We start from the raw sequence: 22,148 nt of genomic DNA on the forward strand, positions 1-22,148 counted from the left end.
TATAATTTGTAAAAGAAATTGTCAACCAGAAAAAAGTGAGCTTCGGGTGACTTCGGACAGTTTGTATGGCAGCAATATGCTATAGTGGTCTGATCGGAAGAATTTCTTCAGTGATTGTTTCGTTGTATTGGAAAATAATCCGGGCGAAATTTTGTGAATATATCTCTTCAAATAAAAAAGTTGTCCATACTAGGACTGGGTTGCGATCGGTCAGTTTGTATGGCAGCTATATGCTATAGTGCTTCGATCTGAACAATTTCTTCGGTGACTATGTGGTTGTATTGGAAAATAATCCCAGCAAAATTTCGTAAAGATATCTCTTCAAATAAAAAAGTTTCCCATACAAGGACTTGATTACGATCGTTCAGTTCGTATGACAGCTATATGCTATAGTGGGCGGATCTGAACAATTTCTTAGGAGGTTATGCCGTGGCTTTGAAAAATAATCCATGCAAAATTTCGTGAAGATATCTCTTCAAATAAAAAAGTTTCCCATACAAGGACCTGATTGCGATTGTTCACTTTGTATGGCAGCTATATGCTATAATGGTCCGATCTGTACAATTTCTTCGGAGGTTGTGCCGTTACCTTGAAAAATAATTACTGCCAAATTTTGTGAAGATATCCCTTCAAATAAAAAAGTGTCCCACAAGTTTCTTGGAATGAAAAGAGTCTGCGCAAAATTTTGGAAAAATATATCAAAAAACTGCGGGATTAGTTCGCATATATGCAGATAGACGAAATGGCTAAATCGACTACCGACTTCCGTGGCTTTCTACTCTTTAATTAAATAATTATTGTTCTAAGTCTCACAAGCTTGTTCCTTGCTGACAGATTTAATAAGCAAACTTCCGAAAAACTTACCGAGATTAGTTGATACGAATGATTCATCATTGCGATGAGCAAATTCAGCAACACCACTATGTTTATAACCGAGTATGTGCCGAACATCAGCATACCCCAAAAGCGCGTGAAAATCTTAATACCGTCCAACTCAAAACTATCCAAATCGATTAAACCAAAAACGGCCCAGAAGAGAGTTTGAGTGGTCTCGAAAAGACTGAAACGATAAGATAAACACATAAAGTATTATTTTACTGAAAATCTCTTGCGAATACCAAATTCATTATACTTTGAAAAACGACGCCAAACAATGCAAGCGTTTGCATCCGTGGTGCCGTTCATGGTGATGAGCACATTTGAGGGCGACACTTCCGGACAACGTTTCTTTTCCAAATCGGCATAATACCTGTAAAAAAACAAGTTGTTTTTGCATGATAATAAATAACAATAATAAGCTTATGTTTAGTGTGAACACTTACCACAACAGCTGGTTTAAGCCACTGCCAAAAGCGAATAGCACGAGCACGTACAAAAAGAAAAACTTCATGATATCCATAACCATACGCGACAGGGACACTTGCAGTGGTCCCAAATGTGGATTCACCGAAAAGATGTATACCAATTTGAGGCTACTGAAAATGTTTGCCGCACTAAAGAGGCCTTCCGAGATGAGCATTGGATCCCAGGTGTCCCAACGCTCACGCGGCAAATCAGTGGCATTCGGATTAATGATCATTTCTTTTTGCACCTGTATGGGAACGGGAGTGTAAAAATGTACGATTTATAAGAAATAAGGCACAAATAGAAATAAAGGCAACAACAACCTGAAAGAAAGACACCACGCGCAAAGCAACTGTGGCTACATAAAGTGAATTCGTTACGAAATCGATAACATTCCACATATCGTTGAGATATTCTTGTAGGCCAACATCCCACAGCTGCTTCACTTCGCTCCAAATGAGACCGGAAACCCATGCCAGTATCAGCCACTCGATAAAAGTCGGTTTTGCGCCACGTTTTGTCGGCACTTCTTCCACCTCAGCGATTATGTTTTGCGAATCACTCCAAAACCAGCCACCAATAAATGTCTCAATGCGCTGTGAAGCGAGCATCAGCAGAACTGTATTAAATAGAGAATACTTTAATACAATTTGTCCTGGCTTATTTTGATAGTACTTACAGAGAAATGTAAAGTAGGAGGCACTATGGCATATGAATTTTATGAATGGTTTGCGCATTGTCTGTCCAATACTGGAATATGGTGCCAAAATGTAAGCCAATGAGAAAATCGGAAACATTATACCTGCAATGATGTAAGAGAAGGGTTAAAAAAAAACTGGTTCAAAAACCGAGGTTCAGTGTAACCCAGAAATTACTACGTACCGATTCTTATGATATCCAATGCCTGCAGTGCCATATTCTTGCGTCGAAATCCTGGCAGACCCTCATACCAAATGCTCGCCAAGAGCTGTTGCACATTCGAGTGTGCCACAAACTACATCGGACGTTAAATAATATTAAGTAAAACGAAAACATTATGTGAGACTGCCAATACGCACCTTTTTCTGTCGCAATTTGATTGCCAATTTCAAGCGGTTTAAATGCATACGCTCGCCATGTTCATAGATTGGTCCGGTGGGATCGTGATTTAGTAGGATTTCCAATTCGTGTGAGGTGCGTGTGTGATCGAGCAAAGCGGTGGCGAAGTCTTGGCATTGTTTACGCAATTCCTGATATTCATTCTGAAATATCAAGGAGGTGAAGCTCATGCTCACGATAGATTCTTGCAAATATTTTTCTGTAAATTTGTTGTATTATCATCTTCTGAAGTATTTACCTTAAATTCATGTTCGAGGAAACTTAAACGTCTCAATTCCCATGACAATTCAAATGCAGTTAAAATAGGATCCTTCGATGACAATGCTATTAGGCTGGGACTAGCCAGCGAACGGTAAGCGTTAATGCGAGAACGTGAGTGTCGCAGTGAATCTTCTTGGCGTGATTGAACACATTCGTCGCAGCCGCATCTGTAAGGCAGTTTCGAGTGCATTAAAATTCTGAATGGCTATAGGAATTATTTCTAATGAAAATAAAGAAATTGAAGTTAAGGAATTGTAATATTATATAAAGGGCGATCCATTTATCCGATCCTGAATTGATCCGGGTTGTCATCAAAAGGGGGGCCTCTCATCCGCGGCTTTGAAGGACTTCTCATGCGCCAAGTACAAAAAAATCCCTAAAAACAAATCCGGGGGCGTTCCGGTAATGTTGACCCGACTCTCATGGAAACGAAACAAGTTGTTGTCATTTTGCTCTAGTTTCAGAAAGATGGACGAACGAGTTCCGCTATTAATGACTACCAATGTTAACTCATTTGTCTGATAGGATAACTTCGGTCTACCCTGCTTAACTTAGATACTGTGCATGTAGTTTATACACACCTTACATCATGCGGCATTGGCAGTACAGCTCCACGATCTAGTAAAATTTTGATTATCTCGTAGTTATCACGATGTGCGGCCAAAATAAGTGGCGTTATATCGGGTGTAAATGTTGAAGTATCCTCCGATTGGGATTCCCAGCTCTACAAGCAGAAATTGTGGGTATAAATATATTTGTAACTACTAAATTATCACAAAAGGACTTGCATGATTGCCCTCCGTGTGAAAGCTGACATTCTCATGATCCAAAAGCACCTCCACAGCCTCCACAAACTCCTCTGAAATAGAGTGCAAAAGCGCATCCTTCGTATCAACATTATAGCTGATGAGCAATTCGACCATTTCCAAATTCTCATTGTCGATAGCCATGAGTAGGGCAGTGCGTCCCAAAGGATCGACACAATTTACATTGATGTAATCGGTATCCTGGGCTTTTTGGAGCATTCTAAAGCCGAAAAAGAGTATGTGAGAATTTTTGTAAAGTAAAGTAAAAATGTATAGGGTGGGTGAAAAAAAAAACAAATAACCCTGAAATCTTGGCTAAATTTATAGCTTAAATTTTAAAGGTGCCGGTGGGCATTTGAAATATCCCATTTACATGTCAGAATCTTCATTAAAAATACCACGATTTATGAACTGCTTAGAAAAAGCTTTTAGAGTGCGGGTAGTTGTGAAGCATAAAATTTACTAAAAAATGTTCATCGGAGAAATTTTTTCAATTCAGGGAATTTTTTTTTAAATTCTGAATTTGTATATTTAAAAGCTTCGAAAAGCGAAAAATTTTCAAAATATACGCAATTAATCAATTATCCTTATTTTTTTTGATCACCCTAATGTATGGGGCTATAATTATATGCTTTGAAAAGCGAAAAAATTCAAAATATAAATAATTAATCAATCATCCTAATTTTTTTTGATCACCCTAATGTATTGGGCTATAATTATATGCGGTTTGCCATTTGGCTTGATTTTAAGATGAAAATGTTTAATTCTTGTAGAGTATCAAATACCAAATTTATAAACACTCTTTATCGGGGTAATTTTTTTTTTGATTAAAAAAAAACTCTGAAATTTAAAAGCTTTGAAAAGTGAAAACACAATTAAAATTTTAATTTATTTTTTTTTTGAGCAGGGATATTTTTTAGTATATGTATATAAATTATTTCAACATATTATATAATTTCGATATTAGATTTCTTGTGGCTCACCCTACTATAAATGGTCATTATATACGCATATGTACATACATTTTTCCAAATATATTGCATTTGTTTCTATACTCGATTATACATATGTATGTATGTATATCGAATTAACCGACTTACCTTCGTGTTCCTGCCATGTCGCCGCGCTCCACCGCCAGCAGAAACTTCTTCTCCTCCAAGGTTAACTGACGGATCTCCTGATGTGGCCGCACAATGTTCTCCTCCTCCATCATGCCGTGTATGCTATGACGCTGTGAAATATTGCCATCATTTTATACTCAAATCATAAACTCAAGGCCAAATGCGCTTGCAAATTATTAAAAACAAACAACAAGCCAGCGCATATGTTTACACATAAATAACAGTACATATGTATATGCATATGCCAATATGTCTACATAAGTATGTACTCCATGTGCATGTTTGTTTACTTTTAATGTTTGACATTTGTTTGATATTGCATTTAGCACGACTTTGCACGTGCTTCGGCGCTTGTTAGACACATGTGCTCATTTAATTCTCCATATACATATGTTCATACTAATGTATATGGACTTTTTATATATAACATATGTAAAGTATGTATATATTTATTTACGTAAATAAATTCACGCACACACTCACCTTGACCTTTTTAGCCGGTTCAATTGGTATGGTCACATGACTGTTATCACTGTTGCCACTACTCAAAAGGCCGCCAATCCCGTTATTGCCCCCACTACCGCCACCACCTGTACCGCCGAGGCCGCCAATACCACCGTTACCCTTTTTCTCAGCATCCAATGCATCGGTACCATTCTTTATTTTACTCAAAATCGGCGCCAGCACTGATTTTCTACGCGCCGGACTCACAAAATGCAACTTTTTTCCTTCGTCTGCAGATAAAAAAATAATAGGAAATCAAATATAAATTTATTATCATTAATGCTTTTTATAAATTTTTTAAATTCAATTAGTATGCTATCAAATACATATTTGTTACAACCTTTTGGCTTGAGTATTATTTTTTTCAAGGAAGACTACGTACTTCTTAAAGTTCTGTCGGTAGCACTGACGTAATGTTGTACCATGAGAAAAAGACTGCTTTGAATATTATTAAGGTTAATGCTAGCAGATTAGAAGATACTTTTGGATCTTGAAACGCTGAAACCCGTTCTCACCGAAAGAAAGTATACGGCGAGCGGATGATGCGATAAGTACTTGGACCGTTCCTACGACAGTCTGGTCTACTTAACCGGACCGGACCCGAATTTTTTAAATGTCGACCGCGACTGTCAACTCGGCAGAATTTTGGTAGCAAGTAGCACTTGCTATTAGGCGGGTTGCTTCGTTGGAGTTCAAAGCTGTATTTTTTCAGTGTTTTTCAGCTCTTGCCAACAGGTGCTACGATGACATTACCTAATGAGTCGGCGTTACGAGCTTTCGAGAAAAAGGTTCTGCGGATGATTTGTGGTCCTTTGCGCATTGGCAAGGCCGAATACCGTAGTCGATGGAACGATGATGATTATTAAAACTTAATAGGTGCTCATGGACCTTATAACTGAATTCCATCTGGTATCGCAAAGGAGCAAAAGTGATCTATACTCGCTAGTCTGGCGAATTAAAAATTGAAGACTACATGGAGGGAGCTCCAATAATCGAGGAGTATGACCACACAGATTAGTATTGGTTTACGAAGCTTATTAAATATTAATTTACACGAAAGCGTTCCTTTAATTTAAATAAATACTAATACTTTCGAGGAATAATATTAGTAATACGTTCAAATTTACTTAGAGAGAGTTAGAGCTTATGATATAAGATTAATAATTTGTGTACTTTACCAGAACAGTTATACAAATTTTAAAGCTGTCTGCTTAAGTTAGACACTTTATATATACGCTGATATAGCCATATTGTATTTTAACATATTTGTGGGCATCTGTTGAAATAGAGACGGTATAAATAATAAAAAGTGAGGTTAAAGCAAAAGTGCTTTCAAAAGATAATTGAAAAGAACAGGAAAATTAATATTAAATTTAATTATTTAATAAAAAGAGTTCAAATAATAATGATAAAATATTTAAATAATAAATCAAATAATATTAAATAAAAAGTGATCCATTTCGAAGGTCCCTACTTTTTAAAGAAAAAACACAGAAACTTCAAATTTATTGGGGAATGTTTATTATCATTCGAAAGAACATTCTTTGGCATTTATTTTTTGAAAATTATCTCTTTCAAATGTTGGCCGCGGCTAAGTCTCAGATGGTCCATCAGTTGAGTCCAATTTTAAATAAATCGTTCAAGCATTTCGAGTGAAAATGATGTTTTGTTCCAAGGACTGATTCGAGGCGGGATTGTCCGCATAGAATTTAGACTTTACATATCCCCACAGGAAAAATTGGAACGATGTGATATCACATGACCTTGGTGGCCAATCGACCCAAAACGTGAACTTTCTTGCTTATCGAAGTATTCTCACAATAAATCCGTTGATTGATGCGATGTGCGGGAAGTAGCGCCGTATTGTTGTCATCGAGGCTACGACCTTCAATTTCAAGCATCAAATAATCAGTAATCATGGCGCGATAACCGTCGTCATTGACGGTTACGTTCCACCGGCATCATTTTTGAAGAAATATGGACCGATTCTTCCACCAGCCCACAAACTACTCCAAAACGTTGTTTTTTCTGGAAGAAATGGTAGCTCTTGAATCTGTTTAGGTTGCTTTTCATTCCAAATGTGGCAATTTTGCTTGTTTATATACCCATTGAGCTAGAAAAGGGCCTCATGGCTGAACAAAATTTGGCTCGAAAACGTCGGATCTTCTTGGAACTTTTCAAGAGCCCATAAACCGAAACGAAACGAAGGTAAGGGAGAAGTGTCGAGGAAGTCAGCTCACAAGCACGCTTCTATATTCAAAAGATCTCGAAGTAGAGGTCGCGTCGTTCCATACGTCAGTCTGAGTTGCTACGAACGGCGCCGAATCGAATCTCCACGGTCTTCGTCTAGACTCTCAGCTGCGGCTGCTACACTTTCTACACTACGTGCTGGACCTGGCTTATCCGGTCGAATATCATCCAATTCATGGTGTTGCTGATAGTATGCTCAGTAGGCCAATTATGTTGACTATAAGTTGAGCGAAGCGCGCGAAACACATTCGTTACAGAACGTGAATTTTCGTATCACGAGCGATTTATCAATGTTGTTCAGGCGTAAGTCTCTCCATGATGAAATGCCAAACAATACTGAACAAAAATAACAAGACTGCTTGACACGATTCACGCGTGATCTGTCAAGAAAAGGCTATTGAAAAACTTCTACTGAATCACCTGTTTTAATATTTAATTTAAAACATAAAAATATAATAACAATTTGACATTGAAAATCTTCCAAAACAAGCCACTTTTCGTACGATATATCAATATTGTAATAACACCAATAAAATGCCAAAACAATACCAAGAACTCTACTAGATAACAAGGATACAAATCTTCAATCAGCTTGAACTATGCCTATGAATATGGGTCACCTTGACGATTTCTGAATTTCAGTGCAAAACATATTTGTTTTGATTCTACAAAATTATGTAAATATAAATATTAATTAATATATTATTAAACATTGAATTAGTTGAGACGTATGTAAGTGCACGTGTTCTTATGTCTCTTTGGAAGCCTATAACCACACAGTTGTCAACAAACCAACAGAATACTAGGATTAACGGTCGAAAAGTCGCAGTATGTGCTTGTGCTTTGCGCACTTGCCTATCACATCGACAGTCAATAACAACAACGACATAGTCAAAGTATACTCAAACCTATATGTATACATGTGTATGTATGAATGCATGTGTGAGTAAGAAGGATTGTTTATGTTTTGCCATTGCACTATCGTCAATGCACCCCAACATGGCGAAAGTTTGAAAATCTGGGTCAATTGTTGCATTCTTGTGGTGTGTTACCGTTCGTTATGTGTGGAAAGTGTGTCAGTTTTTGGCATTTAATTTGAAATGGCATTGAGTTGGTTACTCGATAAATGCGGCACAATGCAAAAATGACCTTTGACTTTAATATTTTTTAATGCGTTCGAAACGAATATGTGTAAAAAGGAGAGGAAAACATTCGATTTACACATAGGTTTATATGGATGTGTGTGGAAGAGTGTTTTGAACGCAGGAAAAGGCTGAAGAAGATTAATGATTGTTGTTGAGGAAAAAAGGAGAAGTAGAAGGGGGGAAAAATAATGTAGAAAATAAAATCTAAACCTGAATTTGCTAACTTAAGATATAATAATTAGACCTCCGCGGCTAAGAAGAAATTTGCGCACGCACTCTTCATCTTTTTCTTCATGATTTTCGGCATAACCTTGAAAGTGATTTGGGTCGGATCCACGGTGGATTCTTGTCAATTGTTACCAACTACTTATTCCATAGTTTTAATATTGATGATATTAATAGTTTGATCAAAATATACACGAACAGACAAAAAATCTACGTTTTTGTATTTAAACATACTAACGTCGTCAAAGGAGGATGGAATACAAAGCATGCCAACACTTGTTATAAACCTCGGCTGAGGTAGCCATCGAATTTTGGCTTTATATTTTTCAACTAATTTCTGAAGCGCCCATTGACACAGGCGGGAGTTTATTTATGTTTCATTAACGACCACAAAACGACAGAAAAACCTTCGAATTATACTTAATCAGGGGCTAAAACTACTGTGACCAGTTCACACTGAAAAATGGATCCACTGGTAAACACCAGAGCTCAAGGAACAGTAGAAACAGTGGATTGAATTGGTGAGCCTTCTTCGAAGGAAGCGAACACTGTCTTATTGGGCGGAAAGGCTACCGTTGTCAAAGATTATTAAGGTGGGACCTTAATCAACTTCTGAAATATGGATCCACTGGTACATAACAGGATTGAAGGAACAGTAGAACAGTAAATTGAACAGGTGAACCTTCTCCGAAGAAGGCGAAGACTGTCCTATTGGACGGAAAGGCTACCGTTTTCTGAGATTATTTAGGTGGGACCATACTCGACTTCTGAAACATGGATACACTAGTACATATCAAGGCTCAAGGAACAGTAGAAACAGTGGATTGAATCTGTGAACCTTTTTCGAAAAAGGCTAAGACTGTTCTATTGGGCGGAAAAGTTACTATTTTCTAAGATTATTAACCCTGGATGGGCATTGTTATTTTGCCCCTGTTTGTAAAACACAATGATTGTTAGTCGAATCGACTAACAAAGCACGTCCAGGGTTAAGGTGAGACCTAAATCAACTTCTAGGAAAAAGACAAAACGGTCAGAGAGATTTACTAAATAAAATTATTAAGCTAATTAGAAAAATATTTGGCGTAGAAAAACCCGCTTTTCAACCATTACATTGCACCGGCTCAAATCTTCTCCATTCCATCGGCCGAAAATGGTTAAATTGGGTTATGGACTGCAGCTTCATCAACTGTATACTCTAGATTTATATATCCTAAACAATTTTTGCTTTTAAGCTCGAAAAAGCCTCTCCGGGTAGAAATTTGAGTCTAATAATGTTCTCATTCGATATCGCTAAAATCGAAATCTACTCTACAGATCTGCAGAAAACAGAAGTTTCGGTGAAATGAGTCTCCGCATGACACTGGCCACCCCTTTGCATGCCCATCAATCCCATTCATCTGACACCCCTCTTCTTTGGTTCGACCCAGTCGACGATAACTTAGCGAATCCTTACCACCCAATTGCTTTGAGGATGAGCTAATCATGATTTTTAGTAACCATATCCCACTCGGGTACGCATCACATACATTTATTATATGTATTTACATATTGGCTTATTCAACGAAAATTGGGTCACACCTCGTTTGAAGATATTAATGAATGCTAATTTTAATGAATGCTTACAGTTCAACTAATTATAGCAACAAATTAAATGAAAATATACGTGCGTGAAAGTGAGAGGTGAGAGTATTTCAGCTTTAAATAGCTCAATAACTGTAGTTAGTTGCAGTCAAAATACTAAATATATTTTTGTATGAATAAACTGTTACAAATACCCCAGCAATTACGGCACCTATACCCACACCCCATTTTGAACCTACTAAACCAATGATGAACTAGGGTGAAGTACACGCCTGCACGCAACCATCTCGTGCAATATTTATAAGTAATTTACTATTTCGCTGGCCCCTGACGGGTGCATTGAACTCAACGAGCGTAGCACCTTCAAGCGCGAGGTATCGGTCGTATCGTGTCGAGCCGAGTTCAAATCCACTTTAACCGTCCGTGCCGTTACTTACGACACATGGCAAACGGTTGAGGCAGGTCGCGCGCTAGTCGGTCGCTGGATTTGTTGGCAACTAGGTGAATGAAATGATGAAAAAAAACAGTATACAAGTATATTGCACATTTGTATGTGTGAAGGAAAGACTGGCTTCTCGTTGCGGCTTCGATCGATAATTTCATTGTTAGTGTTTTTAGTATATATGTGTGTGTGTGTAAAAAAACAAAGCAAGGAGTCGAACAATGCAGTAGAAACACAAGTGTTGGCTCGTACACAACAGGAATACTAACAATTACTTTTCCGTATGCGTGTGTATGTGTGCGCATGCATTTATGCTACCGATTTGTAATAGCATATTTGCGTTATTGATTGACCTGAAAACATGCGCTGCATGCCAATGTAGCAACTGCAATCCCTCCAAATCCTCACGTGCTTTCTGGCATACTTTCTAGCTTTGCAAGCGAATTAATTCCAGCTACGTGTTTTAGCGCAGAAGCTCATTAGCACACAGCCACACAAAAGCGTATATAAGTGCATATGCACAAATGCAATAAATCCCATTTCAAATTTTCTTTTCTTTACTTTTTTCCAATCTTTTGAATTTTTATATATATTAGCACACTTTCCATAACGTCCTCTTTCCCCTTTGAATACAGCTTCAATAAGTTTAAATTGTTTACTTTCAATTTTATGGCTAGTCGAGGCGATATTTAAAAAAAAATTATTTTCGTTCAGAAACATTTTTTTTTTAATTTTTTCTTTAAAAGCAATTTTTATTAGAATTCCTGACGATTTATCCACAAATGCTGATGATTTCATTTCATTGATATTATTGGCTTTGTGTCTGTCATTTCGAATAAAATAATTCATTTGGTACGTGATTTTCGCACAATTTCAAACAATAAATATCGCCACACAGATTGCAACCAATTAATTCCATGCAGACGTGTGGGAGCAGGTGTGGCGTATGAGTAACATTTTAATTTATTTTTCAATACATTTTAATTATTGAATACTGAAACAAATATCAGCGTCTATATTTGAAAAAAAAATTAAACGGAAGTGGGTATTATTTTTCTGAGAGGAGTCGCTTTGTTTTATAGTTAGCGAATCCTAGATTTTCTAGGTTCCCACAAAATAATCGCTTAAAAATATATATTTTTCTTTTTGATCATATATAAGGTTGGAACCGTGTAAGATACCCCTTCCACGTTATATGTATATGTTAAAAATTTCTATGGAATATAATAATTGAGAGTCTTCAACTCCAAACTCAGGAGCTGACAAAGTCAAATAAAACAAGTAAGGAACGGCTAAGTTTGGGTATAACCGAAAAGGGAAAGGGGAACCAGGGAAACACCTTAAGGTGCATATGGTTTATTAGTTATATGGAGTCTAGACTAGTTTTCACCTGATTTTATCTATTTTAGGTGCAAAGATTAACTGTTTTTTAAAAAATAAACTCCCTCAATTTTATTAAAATAATTCCCACATTGGCGGATATACATACATATATTATATATGTATATAGTATAAAGTCACCTGGAAGTTCGAAAAGCTGTATGTTAGGCATATGGGAGCTGTGGGGAGTATTGACCCGATTCAACCCATTTTTAACGCTAGAGTATATTTTTATCAAAGAAACATTTTCCCCGAATTTCAATAACATATTTCACAGATGGACAGATATTTTTGGCAAAAATCCAGCCAAACGCACTGGGGTCCACATATTAGGTACGTGGATGCTTGGACAGTTATAGTTCGATTTTGACAATTTTTATAATCCAGCTGGGTTATCTTAAAAGCGCTATTTGTGCAATGTTTTGTCCGAATATTTGATTGGTGCTTGATTTGTGTACTGTCAAGTGAAAAAACCACCTGGAAGTTCGAAAAGCCGTATGTTAGGCATATGGGGGCTGTGGAGAGTATGACGATTAAACCCATTTTACCAAAAGAAATATTTTTTATCTAAGAAAAGTTTTCCCGAAAGCACTGGGGTCTACATATTGGGTACGTGGAATCTTGAACAGTTATGGTCCCATTATGACAATTTTTGAAATATATTGATTGGTGTTTGATTTTAGAATTTAAGTTGTGCTTTATGAGAAGTTTATGGTTGTAGTCCGATTCGCCCATTTAAGCAATTAAATATTAAAACGCCAAAATAATATTATGTGCCAAATTTAATGGAAATTGGTCTAGTAGGTCTAGAGGTATGTTTTTTCTCCGAAATGTGGGCCGTGCCACGCCCATTCTTAAATTTTGACCTCGGCACCTAAAAACCCCTCTTAAGGGTGCAAAACTTATTTTCTCAGACGTTTGGTTATTGATTTAAAGCACTTTTAGTATTTTTTAACAAAACCATTATACAGGGTAGGCCATTTAAAGTTGACCCATTTGTTTCTAAAAAAAAAGAACAAAAGAAAAACAATGTTTTTTGTTCATTTCAAAAATAATTTATTTTGGTCCAAGGGGATTTGTTTCAGCTAATATTTAAAAATTAGATCGCGTAAATGGGCACCTTTAGCTTTGACAGCTAAATGCACTCTTTTTGTTTTTCGCCATTTTCCATGACTTTGGCCAATGTTTCGGATGATATGGCGGCTGTTTCACGTCGAATGTTGGCTTTCAGTTGAGCTAAGGTCTTTGGCTTATTAGCGTATACCTTGGATTTCAAATAACCCCACAAATAAAAGTCTGGTGGCGTCAATCTGGTGATCTCGGTGGCAGTCAACATCACCATTTTTCGATATCAATCGCCCGGGGAAAAAATGGTCGCAATAAGATTGATTGTTGGTCGAGCTGTATGGCATGTAGCCCCGTCCTGTTGAAACCAGAAGTTATCCATGTCATTTTCGCGAATAATGGGTATCACAAAATCCGTTATCATGGCTCGATAACGCTCACCATTGACTGTTGTCGTGGCTCCATCATCGTCTTCGAAAAAATACGGTCCGATGATCATATTCGCGCAAACACCGCACCAAACTGTTACTTTTTGGTCGTAAAGAGGCTGTTCTTCAATTAATTGAGGATTTTCGGTGGCATAAAATCGGCAATTTTGCTTGTTTACGCCTCCATTCAACGAGAAATGTGCCTCGTCTGACATGATGAGTTTTCGCCAAAAGTCAAGTTCGTTTTCAGCCATTTCGATGGCCCATTTGCCAAAATTAAGGCGTCGCGGATAATCAGCTGGGTTTAGTTTTTGTGCCATTTGAATTTTATATGGAAACATCTTCAAATCTTTATGAATTATGCGTCGGAGAGTGGTGCGAGAGATGTCTAATTCCTGAGAGCGGCGATAACTCGATGTCGATGGAGTCTCCTCAATACTGGCTCGTACAGCTTCGATATTTTCAGAACGTCTTGTGCGTTGTCTGGATGCATGACTGGCATTACTGAGATTACCGGTGTTCACAAATTTTGCGTATAAAGACTTAATTGTGTTCTTAACTGGAGCACTTTTCACTTTATTTTTTTTGCGAAACGCACGTTGAGTTAACACAATTGAAAAGTTATTTTGAATATAAAGCTGAACAATTTCAGCGCGTTCTTTTGGAGTGTACTGTTCCATGGTATAAATTGTCTTCGAATGACGCTTCTAACGCGGTATGACATTAGCCGATTTGTCAGCGCTGTTAAAAGTTACAGCGTTGCCAGATGGGTCAACTTTAAATGTATGTATATGAGTGGGTGGGTTTTCATTCGATTTCATTTATTGTCACACTGCCACTAGGAGTTCTCATAGAAATTGTTCTAAGAGAACTTGACTATTGTAGATTTGGTGGTTTACGAGTTATGTACATTAAATTCATTCATTGCCACGCCCATTTTTTTAATTTTTTTCCCACAGGTGCCCTTTACTATTGTTTCATTAAGGTATCTGATTTTTTCCTTAAAACGGACAGAGGGACGGCCGGACAGAGAGACAGTCACCCGGAATTCGTCCCGCCTCGTCATCCTGATCACTTACAGTCTGTCAAGTAAGAGCGTGGTCGTGTTAATTTATAAAAAAAAAATATTTTATGAAACTTTAATATTTACACTGTACATATTACAAGCCATGATGCAATTTGGTCAATAATGTGTCCAGTCACCACCGGCGTCGATGCCTGGCATCTCCGAGGCATGCTTTCTACTAATTTAACGGCGTATTCTAGTGGCAAGGTTCTCCAGATCCGACGAATTTCGTAAGACAACTGCTTCAAAGTGTATGTGCGTCTTCCACGAAGCTTATGTTTAATACATACATATACATATGTATGCCTACAGATTTTCGATAGAGTTTGCATCGGGCGACTGCGGCGGCTAATCCAATGTAACGATGCCAGATTGAGTTTTCCACTGAGTACAGAGCTTGCTGCGGTGTTTAGGATCGTTGTCCTCCTGCAGAATCCAATCTTCATTTTTTTGATGAACCATCGATTGGCAGATAGCAGTAAAGCCTTTTTGTAGATTTTTATAATTTTCTCATCATTTAGGTTGCAAGTAAAGACGTACAAAGTGCCGAATCCCTGCTTTGAGAAGCAGCCCCAAAGATGCACCTTTATTCCATGTTTTACGGCCTACTGAACAAGCCTATTGGTGGAAGTTGACCAGGCTTGCGTGAAGACAGAACGTGCTTATATAGAGCATTGATCAGTAAAAATTACATTTTCAAAATCTCTATCAATATTCTCATGCGCCCAAGCGAGCCGCTTTGTCACAAGTTTCTCAGTCAACAGAGGCTTCTTCATTGTGTTGCGCCATTTCAGATCATGAGTATGAAGAAGGGTTCGGATAGTTTCGTAGGATATATCAAAACCTTCTGCCATTAATTTTGCTTGTCCTTGACGCAGTGTTAAAGCAGGATTCCGCGAAAACAGATTCATTATTTTTTTTTCATCTTTACCACCATCTTTGCCACTTTATATCGCTGTATCCACTTCTGTACAAATACCTTTGACTTTCTCATATATTTAGCAGCCGCTGATTGCGACATTTTGGGACCTTTCGGGTGGATGAAAAGGAACACAGCTTCGTAGTGCGACGCGTACTTAGCACTCATGACGTTTAACATCTTTCAAACGATCAACGAGAACTGAACCTTTGTTGACAATGCATCAAGGACAAAGCTTCCCTCTATCGGTTCGCGAAGGAATTAAAGCGAAATCTTTCAATAACTGTTGGTAAAGTCGACCACGCTCTTACTTGACAGACTGTATATGGGGTATTCCAAATCAAAAATCGACCACTTTTGAACGCGACCCCTTTAGATTTTGCTGAAACTTATCCATCCCTTTCTACCCTTTGAAAAACATTTTTGAGAATTTTTTCAAAATTTTTTGTCCAACTTCAAAAAAGTTATGAATTTTTCAAAAAAATTGGTTTTTTTATTTTCAAATAGCCATAACTTTTGTAGAAATTGACTTTTGGGGACCATTTTTTTTTTGATTTTTGTTTTTGAATGAACTTTTCGAAATGATACACGAAAAAAATTTAACACCATCAATTATATAAAATAATCGGTTTCTTCGTCATTTTTTGGAAGTTCGCCATTATTGTTTTTTTGGTTTTTATTTTTCTCAAAAAAAAAACTTCAATTAATTTGACAACTATCCCTGCTAATCCCGGAGTGGGGCGATTTTTTTTTTATTTTTTTTTTTATTTAAAAAAAATGTCACATTTTCAAAAATGAAAAAAAAAATTTTTCCGAAAAAAAATTTTTTTTTCATATCGCTCAAAACCTCTTGTTATTATTCAGTAATATAATATATAAGGAAAGTGAAAAAAATAAATTCAACTTACCGCCTTCTTCGTTGGTTTTGACATCGTTCCATTTAGACAACTGTAAAAAAAGATAGTAATGATATTAAAATATGCTTAGTGTAAAGAAATTAATAAAATAAAATGAGGTTAGTTGATAGGAAGAAGTAAGATCGCGTAGTATCTCCGGGCAATCCATAAAGAAATACGATATTCTAGTCTTGAAATTCGAAAAAATCACATACTTCGATAGTTTAAATATTTAAAAATCTCAACCTAAAATGATTTTTTAAAATTCTATTATTTCCGAAGTTATAGCTGTTTTCGTACCGTGCCAACTTGACCGGTTTGAGCTGTGGATAAAGCTTAAAACGCTTTTATAAAGGCTAATCCATTTCAAGATTCCCTACTTTTTTAAAGAAATAATACAGAAAAATTTTAAAATTAATGATTCGAAAGAACATTCTTTGGCATTCATTTTTGAAGATTTTCTTTTTCAAAAGTTGGCCGCGTCTGTTGTCTAAAGTTATGTGGGAAAGATATTGAAATTATTTAAAACGGTTCTTTATGATAATTTTTTGCTCTCGCATATATTAAAACATATTTATATATATATATATATATATATTTGTTCGAGCTCAAACGCAAAGGATATCATCACGCGACCTTGCATATTTGTGTTTATTGAACAAATTTCAAGGAGATAATTAAGTTTACCTCCAATCGAGGTTAGATTAAGATTTTTAAGTGTGTGATCGCGAAACATTTCCCAAACATAGATAATTTATCAAAATGTGCGACACGCGAGTTCGCCTACTACTATGCTGTCTAACACATTTATGTCGCTAGAGCCAACTGAAATTGCATTTAAAACACAAATGACCTTCATGTAACAGCATTTCGTATCAATATGTAGAGTTCACAACGCAGTGTGTCTAAAACGCACAATGCAATTTCGCCGCGTCACGGCAACAGCGAATCTCAACGACATTGCGTGCTTATGTACATGTTAGGTGTGTATGTTGGTGTATCGTGGTTCATGGAGAAGAAAAAGTAGGCCAGGCATTGCCTCAGCCACAGGTGCCACAGCACATACGCTTTGTTGTTGAGGCATAATTCACCTTGGTCAAAGGTCAACAGCAGCCAGCATCCGCGTTAACATCCGCTGCCTGCAGCTGGCGGTTTCGCCGTGCAACATTAAAAACTGGCTGACAGAGTGAGGGAGCGCTCGAGGCAATGTCTCTATAGTGGCTTGTCTTTAGTTATACCCCGAACAGGGTATATGAAGGGTGATCAGCTACTCGGACTGACATATGGAACGACTTTTTCGGCGCATTTTACGTCGAAATCTTAAATTGAGAGCATACAAAATACAGCTTGTCCAAGAACTGAAGCTGCTCGACCTTCCCAAGCTAAATCGCTTCGCTCTATGGGCTTTTGAAAAGCTCCAAGAAAATCCGACGTTTCCGAGTCAAATTTTGTTCAGCGATGAGGCCCATTTCTGGCTCAATGGGTATGTAAACCAGCAAAATCTACTCATTTGGGACGAAGAGTAACCTGAAGAGATTCTAGAGCTGCCATATCATCCAGAAAAAAAGCGCTTTGGTGTGGTTTGTGAACCGGTGGAATTATTGATCCATATTTCTTCAAAAATGATGCCGGTGAAAAAGTAATCGTCAATGGCGACCATGATAACCGACTATTAGACACTTGAAATTGAAGCTCGTAATCTCGGATACATTCGGTTTCAACAAGGCGGCGCCCATTTCCAATTCATCTCATTAATGAATGGATTTATTGAGAGAACATTTCGGTGAGGAGACAGTTTCACGGTTTAGGCCGATCTTTTGGACACAAAATCGTGCGCTATCATACAGTTAGACTTTTTCTTGTAGGGATATGTGAAGTCTAAAATCTAGGCGGACAAGCCCGATTTGATTCAGAACTTGGATCAAAGCATCAGCCAGTTACCAGTCGAAATGCTTGAACGATTTATCGAAAATTCGACTCAACGGATGGACCATCTGAGACGTAGCCGCGGCCAACATTTGAAAGAGATAATCTTCAAAAAATAAATGCCAAAGAATGTTCTTTCGAATGATAATAAACATTCCCCATTAAATTTGAAGTTTCTGTGTTTTTTCTTTAAAAAAGTAGGGATCATCCTTTAGTATTAAGTTTTCCACGAAGTTTGTAAAACCCAACCGTGTAACCCATAAATGATCACTGTAATGAGGTGAGTCGATTATTCAGATCGACCCACTAAAACATACAAAATGTCCCATTAATATCAAGCCCTTGTATCGAAAACTTTTTTACGAAGACATCTCCTTGAAATTTTGCACAGATTAATATGACAGGTAAATCTCCGAAGTATCTGTGTAAGGTATTATGACTTCGGTGCAGCCGAAGTTAAGGTTTTTCTTGTTTTCAAAAGCAATTTCATCAACATTTTGTAGTTGTTGTTGGTGTTGCGGTTAATCCCAATATGCAACATAAACAAGCCGTCCTTGCCAGAAATGATTTCACAAAAACACATATGCCATATTTATTTATGTATGCTGTATATTGCTGATGCAGCTCGTGCATGTTGACATGTGCCAGGTGTCGTCCGCAGTCAAATAGCGAGGCGACATAGCCTAAGGCAGCTCCGCAGACGAGTACACTCCGACACTGGCCAAGGCGCATTCACACTTCATGAATCGCAACAGTTTCGCACTACTCAACTGAATAGCCGACTGACTGGGCGACCTCGATTACCTTGGCTTTATGCTCCAACAGAGTATACACAGATATATACATACAATCATATATAAAGTTATGTAAGCAAATGCAACTAGGCCCAGCATCCTTTACTGTCTGTCCTTGGGGTGCACTTGCATTTAGCAAAAAACTTACACAGTGCAAAAAATAAATATGCAAACAAAAATAGAGGATGTCATGCCTCTACCAATATAAAGGATATACACACACCCAGACACATACACATACATAGTTGCTGTCAGTCAAAGTGCAATGTTTCATTCACCGTTTGTGCCACACACACAAAATTGGTCAAAGACTCAGAGTGTGAGCGCGTAAATGTCGGCGAGGGTCAATGCTAGTTGAACTGTGTTGAGGATGCGTCCAACAGAAGGAAGCTGCAAGGACACAATGGCGTGAGGTAAAGTGTTGCAAAAGTGTAATTGCCAAAGTCAAAAGGTGAATGGGTTGACTACTTTTACTTTTCTTGTTGTTGTTGTTGTGTGAATTGTAGTACTTAATTAATCATAACAGTAAAATGTATTCAATTTGGATAAGGTCAAAGTTCAGATCAACAATAGTGGGAATATGAATTCAAAAGTGGAAATATTAACTGAAAAGTAAAAAACGGAAATTGAATTATCCAAAACAAAAAAGAAATAATTGTTTTTGGCGCCTTTTTAAAGCGAGTTATCCTCAGACTTATAGTCCTCATCAAACAAAAGTCTAATAAGTGGTCTAAAATGTGGTTAGCACATCGCAGATTTTGATCCAATAGGGCGTGATTTTGACAGTTCGTGGCGGCTATGTTTGTTTATGAATTCATCGAAAAATCGTCTTCTCAGATGAGGCCCATTTCTAGCTTAATGACTTCGTCAACAAATAAAATTGTCGCTATTGGGTAAGTCCTATTCTCCTTAGGTTCAGAAAACACAATTTCAACAACAAGCCGTCCTTGCCAGACATGACAATTGATCGTGTGGTGCCCAATGTGGTATGGCGGAATCATTGGGCCTTATTTCTTTCGAATTGAGGCAATAATGATGTCGCCATCAATCGCGAGCACCATAACACGATGTTGACCGACTTTTTTTTCCAGGAATTAATAAAATCGACGCGATCACACTCTATTTCCAACAAGCCCGTAGGTCGGAGGAAGAAGAGAAGGAAGAGACTGTGCTATATTATATACTATTAGATAGGAAATTGAGAAGTGAAAACCTCTATCGACGAATAATGACCAAAGTCTACAAGTCACTAATCAACCCCGTCCTGCTATGTGGCTCAGAGTCATAGACGATGACATCTGATGAGTCGACGTTACGAGTTTTCGAGATAAAAGTTTTGCGGAAGATTTATAGTCCTTTGCGCATTGGCAATATACCGCGACACTGATAGAATTCAGCGAATTAAGAGACAGCGGCTACGCTGGCTAGGTCATGTCATCCGAATTGATGTAAACACTCCAGTTCTGTGAGTGTTTGATGCCGTACCTGTCGGGGCAGCAAAGGAAGAGAAAGACCTCCGCTCCGTTAGAAAGACCGGGTGGATAAAAACCTGACTACACTTGGAATCTTCAATTGACCCCAAACAGCGAAAAGTCTTTCTAACTGACAGGCTATTGTAAGCTCGGCTAAAATCGCGTCAGCAGTGTCTTCGTCAATAAAGAAGAAGATATTATACATTCAGCTACTAAATGATTTTCCATCCAACCTATTTTCTATATCTATGCTGGCTAACATGGATTTTTTTCTACCCTCATACCTTAAAAACATACTCTCTGGAAATAAGTGTAAAGACAATGAAGAGATAATCGCAGAGATACAATATTTTTTTCTGTACGATTGGTCTGTACTAGAAAAAATTTCATCGAAAAGTAGGGAAATCACAATAAACGGTAATCTACCCACAGTGTACTCTCGACGGCAGCTTAAATGGAAAGTTGCCAAGAAAATATGTTTTTCTCGAAACCAAAACTTTTCAGCCTATCTGTCACCAACGATATCAACAAAAAAGTCAAAACTGCGCTCGAAAATCGCACGCACTTCAAAGCCGAGCTCTGCACTACTATTGCTTAAATTTAGCGGCGGAAATTGGGTCGAATCCGATTTAGGAACGAAAATATAATTTAACACTTTATCTAGGGCTTTTGTCGAATATGTACAAGTATTTTTTGTGGACGACATATTTTTTAACGAAAGAAGTACACTAGGTCATCAGAACACTTTAACAACTCCAGCAAAATCTTGCTGCTTTATAAATACTCTATTTGTATAGGAATAATATCAGCGAGCCCAATGCAAGTATACTATAAGAGTACGAGTATAATAATAATATATACCATAAAAAATAGCTCGTAAACGGTAATTGTCCTTCGTTGGCGTATATTCCTTTGATTTTTTGAACTTTCACTTACAAATAAATCAAAAACTACATTACAAATACAAATAAACTATTTTATTACAATGTAAAGAGAACCACATTGACACAAGTTACTATTTTGTGCTGCACAAAATGCAACAACAATAAAAAAGGAAAGTAAGGAAGCGCTAAGTGCACACGCAACAGAGCAATTGCTACACATGTTCGGCTTGAGCTGCTTAAAATTTCAAAATAGTAACATTAGGAGGATACATGGGTTTACGGGTTTCAAAATTTTTTATTGTCTTATTAAATTCTACAACACCTCTACAATATTATCCTAAATTTTCAAGTTGATCCGAGTATTAGTTTCGAAGATACAACCTTGAGAACTTGTGCGCTAGAGGTTAGCGGGCTAAAAATTGTTGAAAAAAGATTGTTTTTTACCCGAGGAAACCCAGCAAAGTCCTCTCTCGACGAACAAAAACCAAACTCTATAAGTCGCTCATAATTCCCGTTCTGCTATATGGTGCAGAGGCTTGGA

General features: G+C 37.4%; 1 protein-coding gene across 1 annotated transcript in view; it reads right to left on the reverse strand.

Moving 5' to 3' along the window:
- LOC105228773 (transient receptor potential-gamma protein) overlaps positions 1 to 22,148 on the reverse strand; it is a 32,367-nt gene that overhangs the window by 5,909 nt on the left and 4,310 nt on the right. Inside the window, exons 2-14 of the mRNA XM_049457266.1 lie at positions 16,544 to 16,583; positions 5,114 to 5,364; positions 4,610 to 4,740; positions 3,492 to 3,729; positions 3,285 to 3,427; positions 2,681 to 2,870; positions 2,403 to 2,585; positions 2,227 to 2,338; positions 2,024 to 2,146; positions 1,668 to 1,963; positions 1,323 to 1,591; positions 1,133 to 1,249; positions 865 to 1,060 (exon numbers count right to left, since the gene is read on the reverse strand). Coding sequence (XP_049313223.1) covers positions 865 to 1,060; positions 1,133 to 1,249; positions 1,323 to 1,591; positions 1,668 to 1,963; positions 2,024 to 2,146; positions 2,227 to 2,338; positions 2,403 to 2,585; positions 2,681 to 2,870; positions 3,285 to 3,427; positions 3,492 to 3,729; positions 4,610 to 4,722 — 1,980 coding nt within the window. The 5' untranslated portion in view covers positions 4,723 to 4,740; positions 5,114 to 5,364; positions 16,544 to 16,583. The remainder of the gene's footprint in view (positions 1 to 864; positions 1,061 to 1,132; positions 1,250 to 1,322; positions 1,592 to 1,667; positions 1,964 to 2,023; positions 2,147 to 2,226; positions 2,339 to 2,402; positions 2,586 to 2,680; positions 2,871 to 3,284; positions 3,428 to 3,491; positions 3,730 to 4,609; positions 4,741 to 5,113; positions 5,365 to 16,543; positions 16,584 to 22,148) is intronic.

This window comes from Bactrocera dorsalis, chromosome 1 (assembly GCF_023373825.1).
Source record: "Bactrocera dorsalis isolate Fly_Bdor chromosome 1, ASM2337382v1, whole genome shotgun sequence".
In the NCBI taxonomy this organism is placed as follows: Eukaryota; Metazoa; Arthropoda; class Insecta; order Diptera; family Tephritidae; genus Bactrocera; species Bactrocera dorsalis.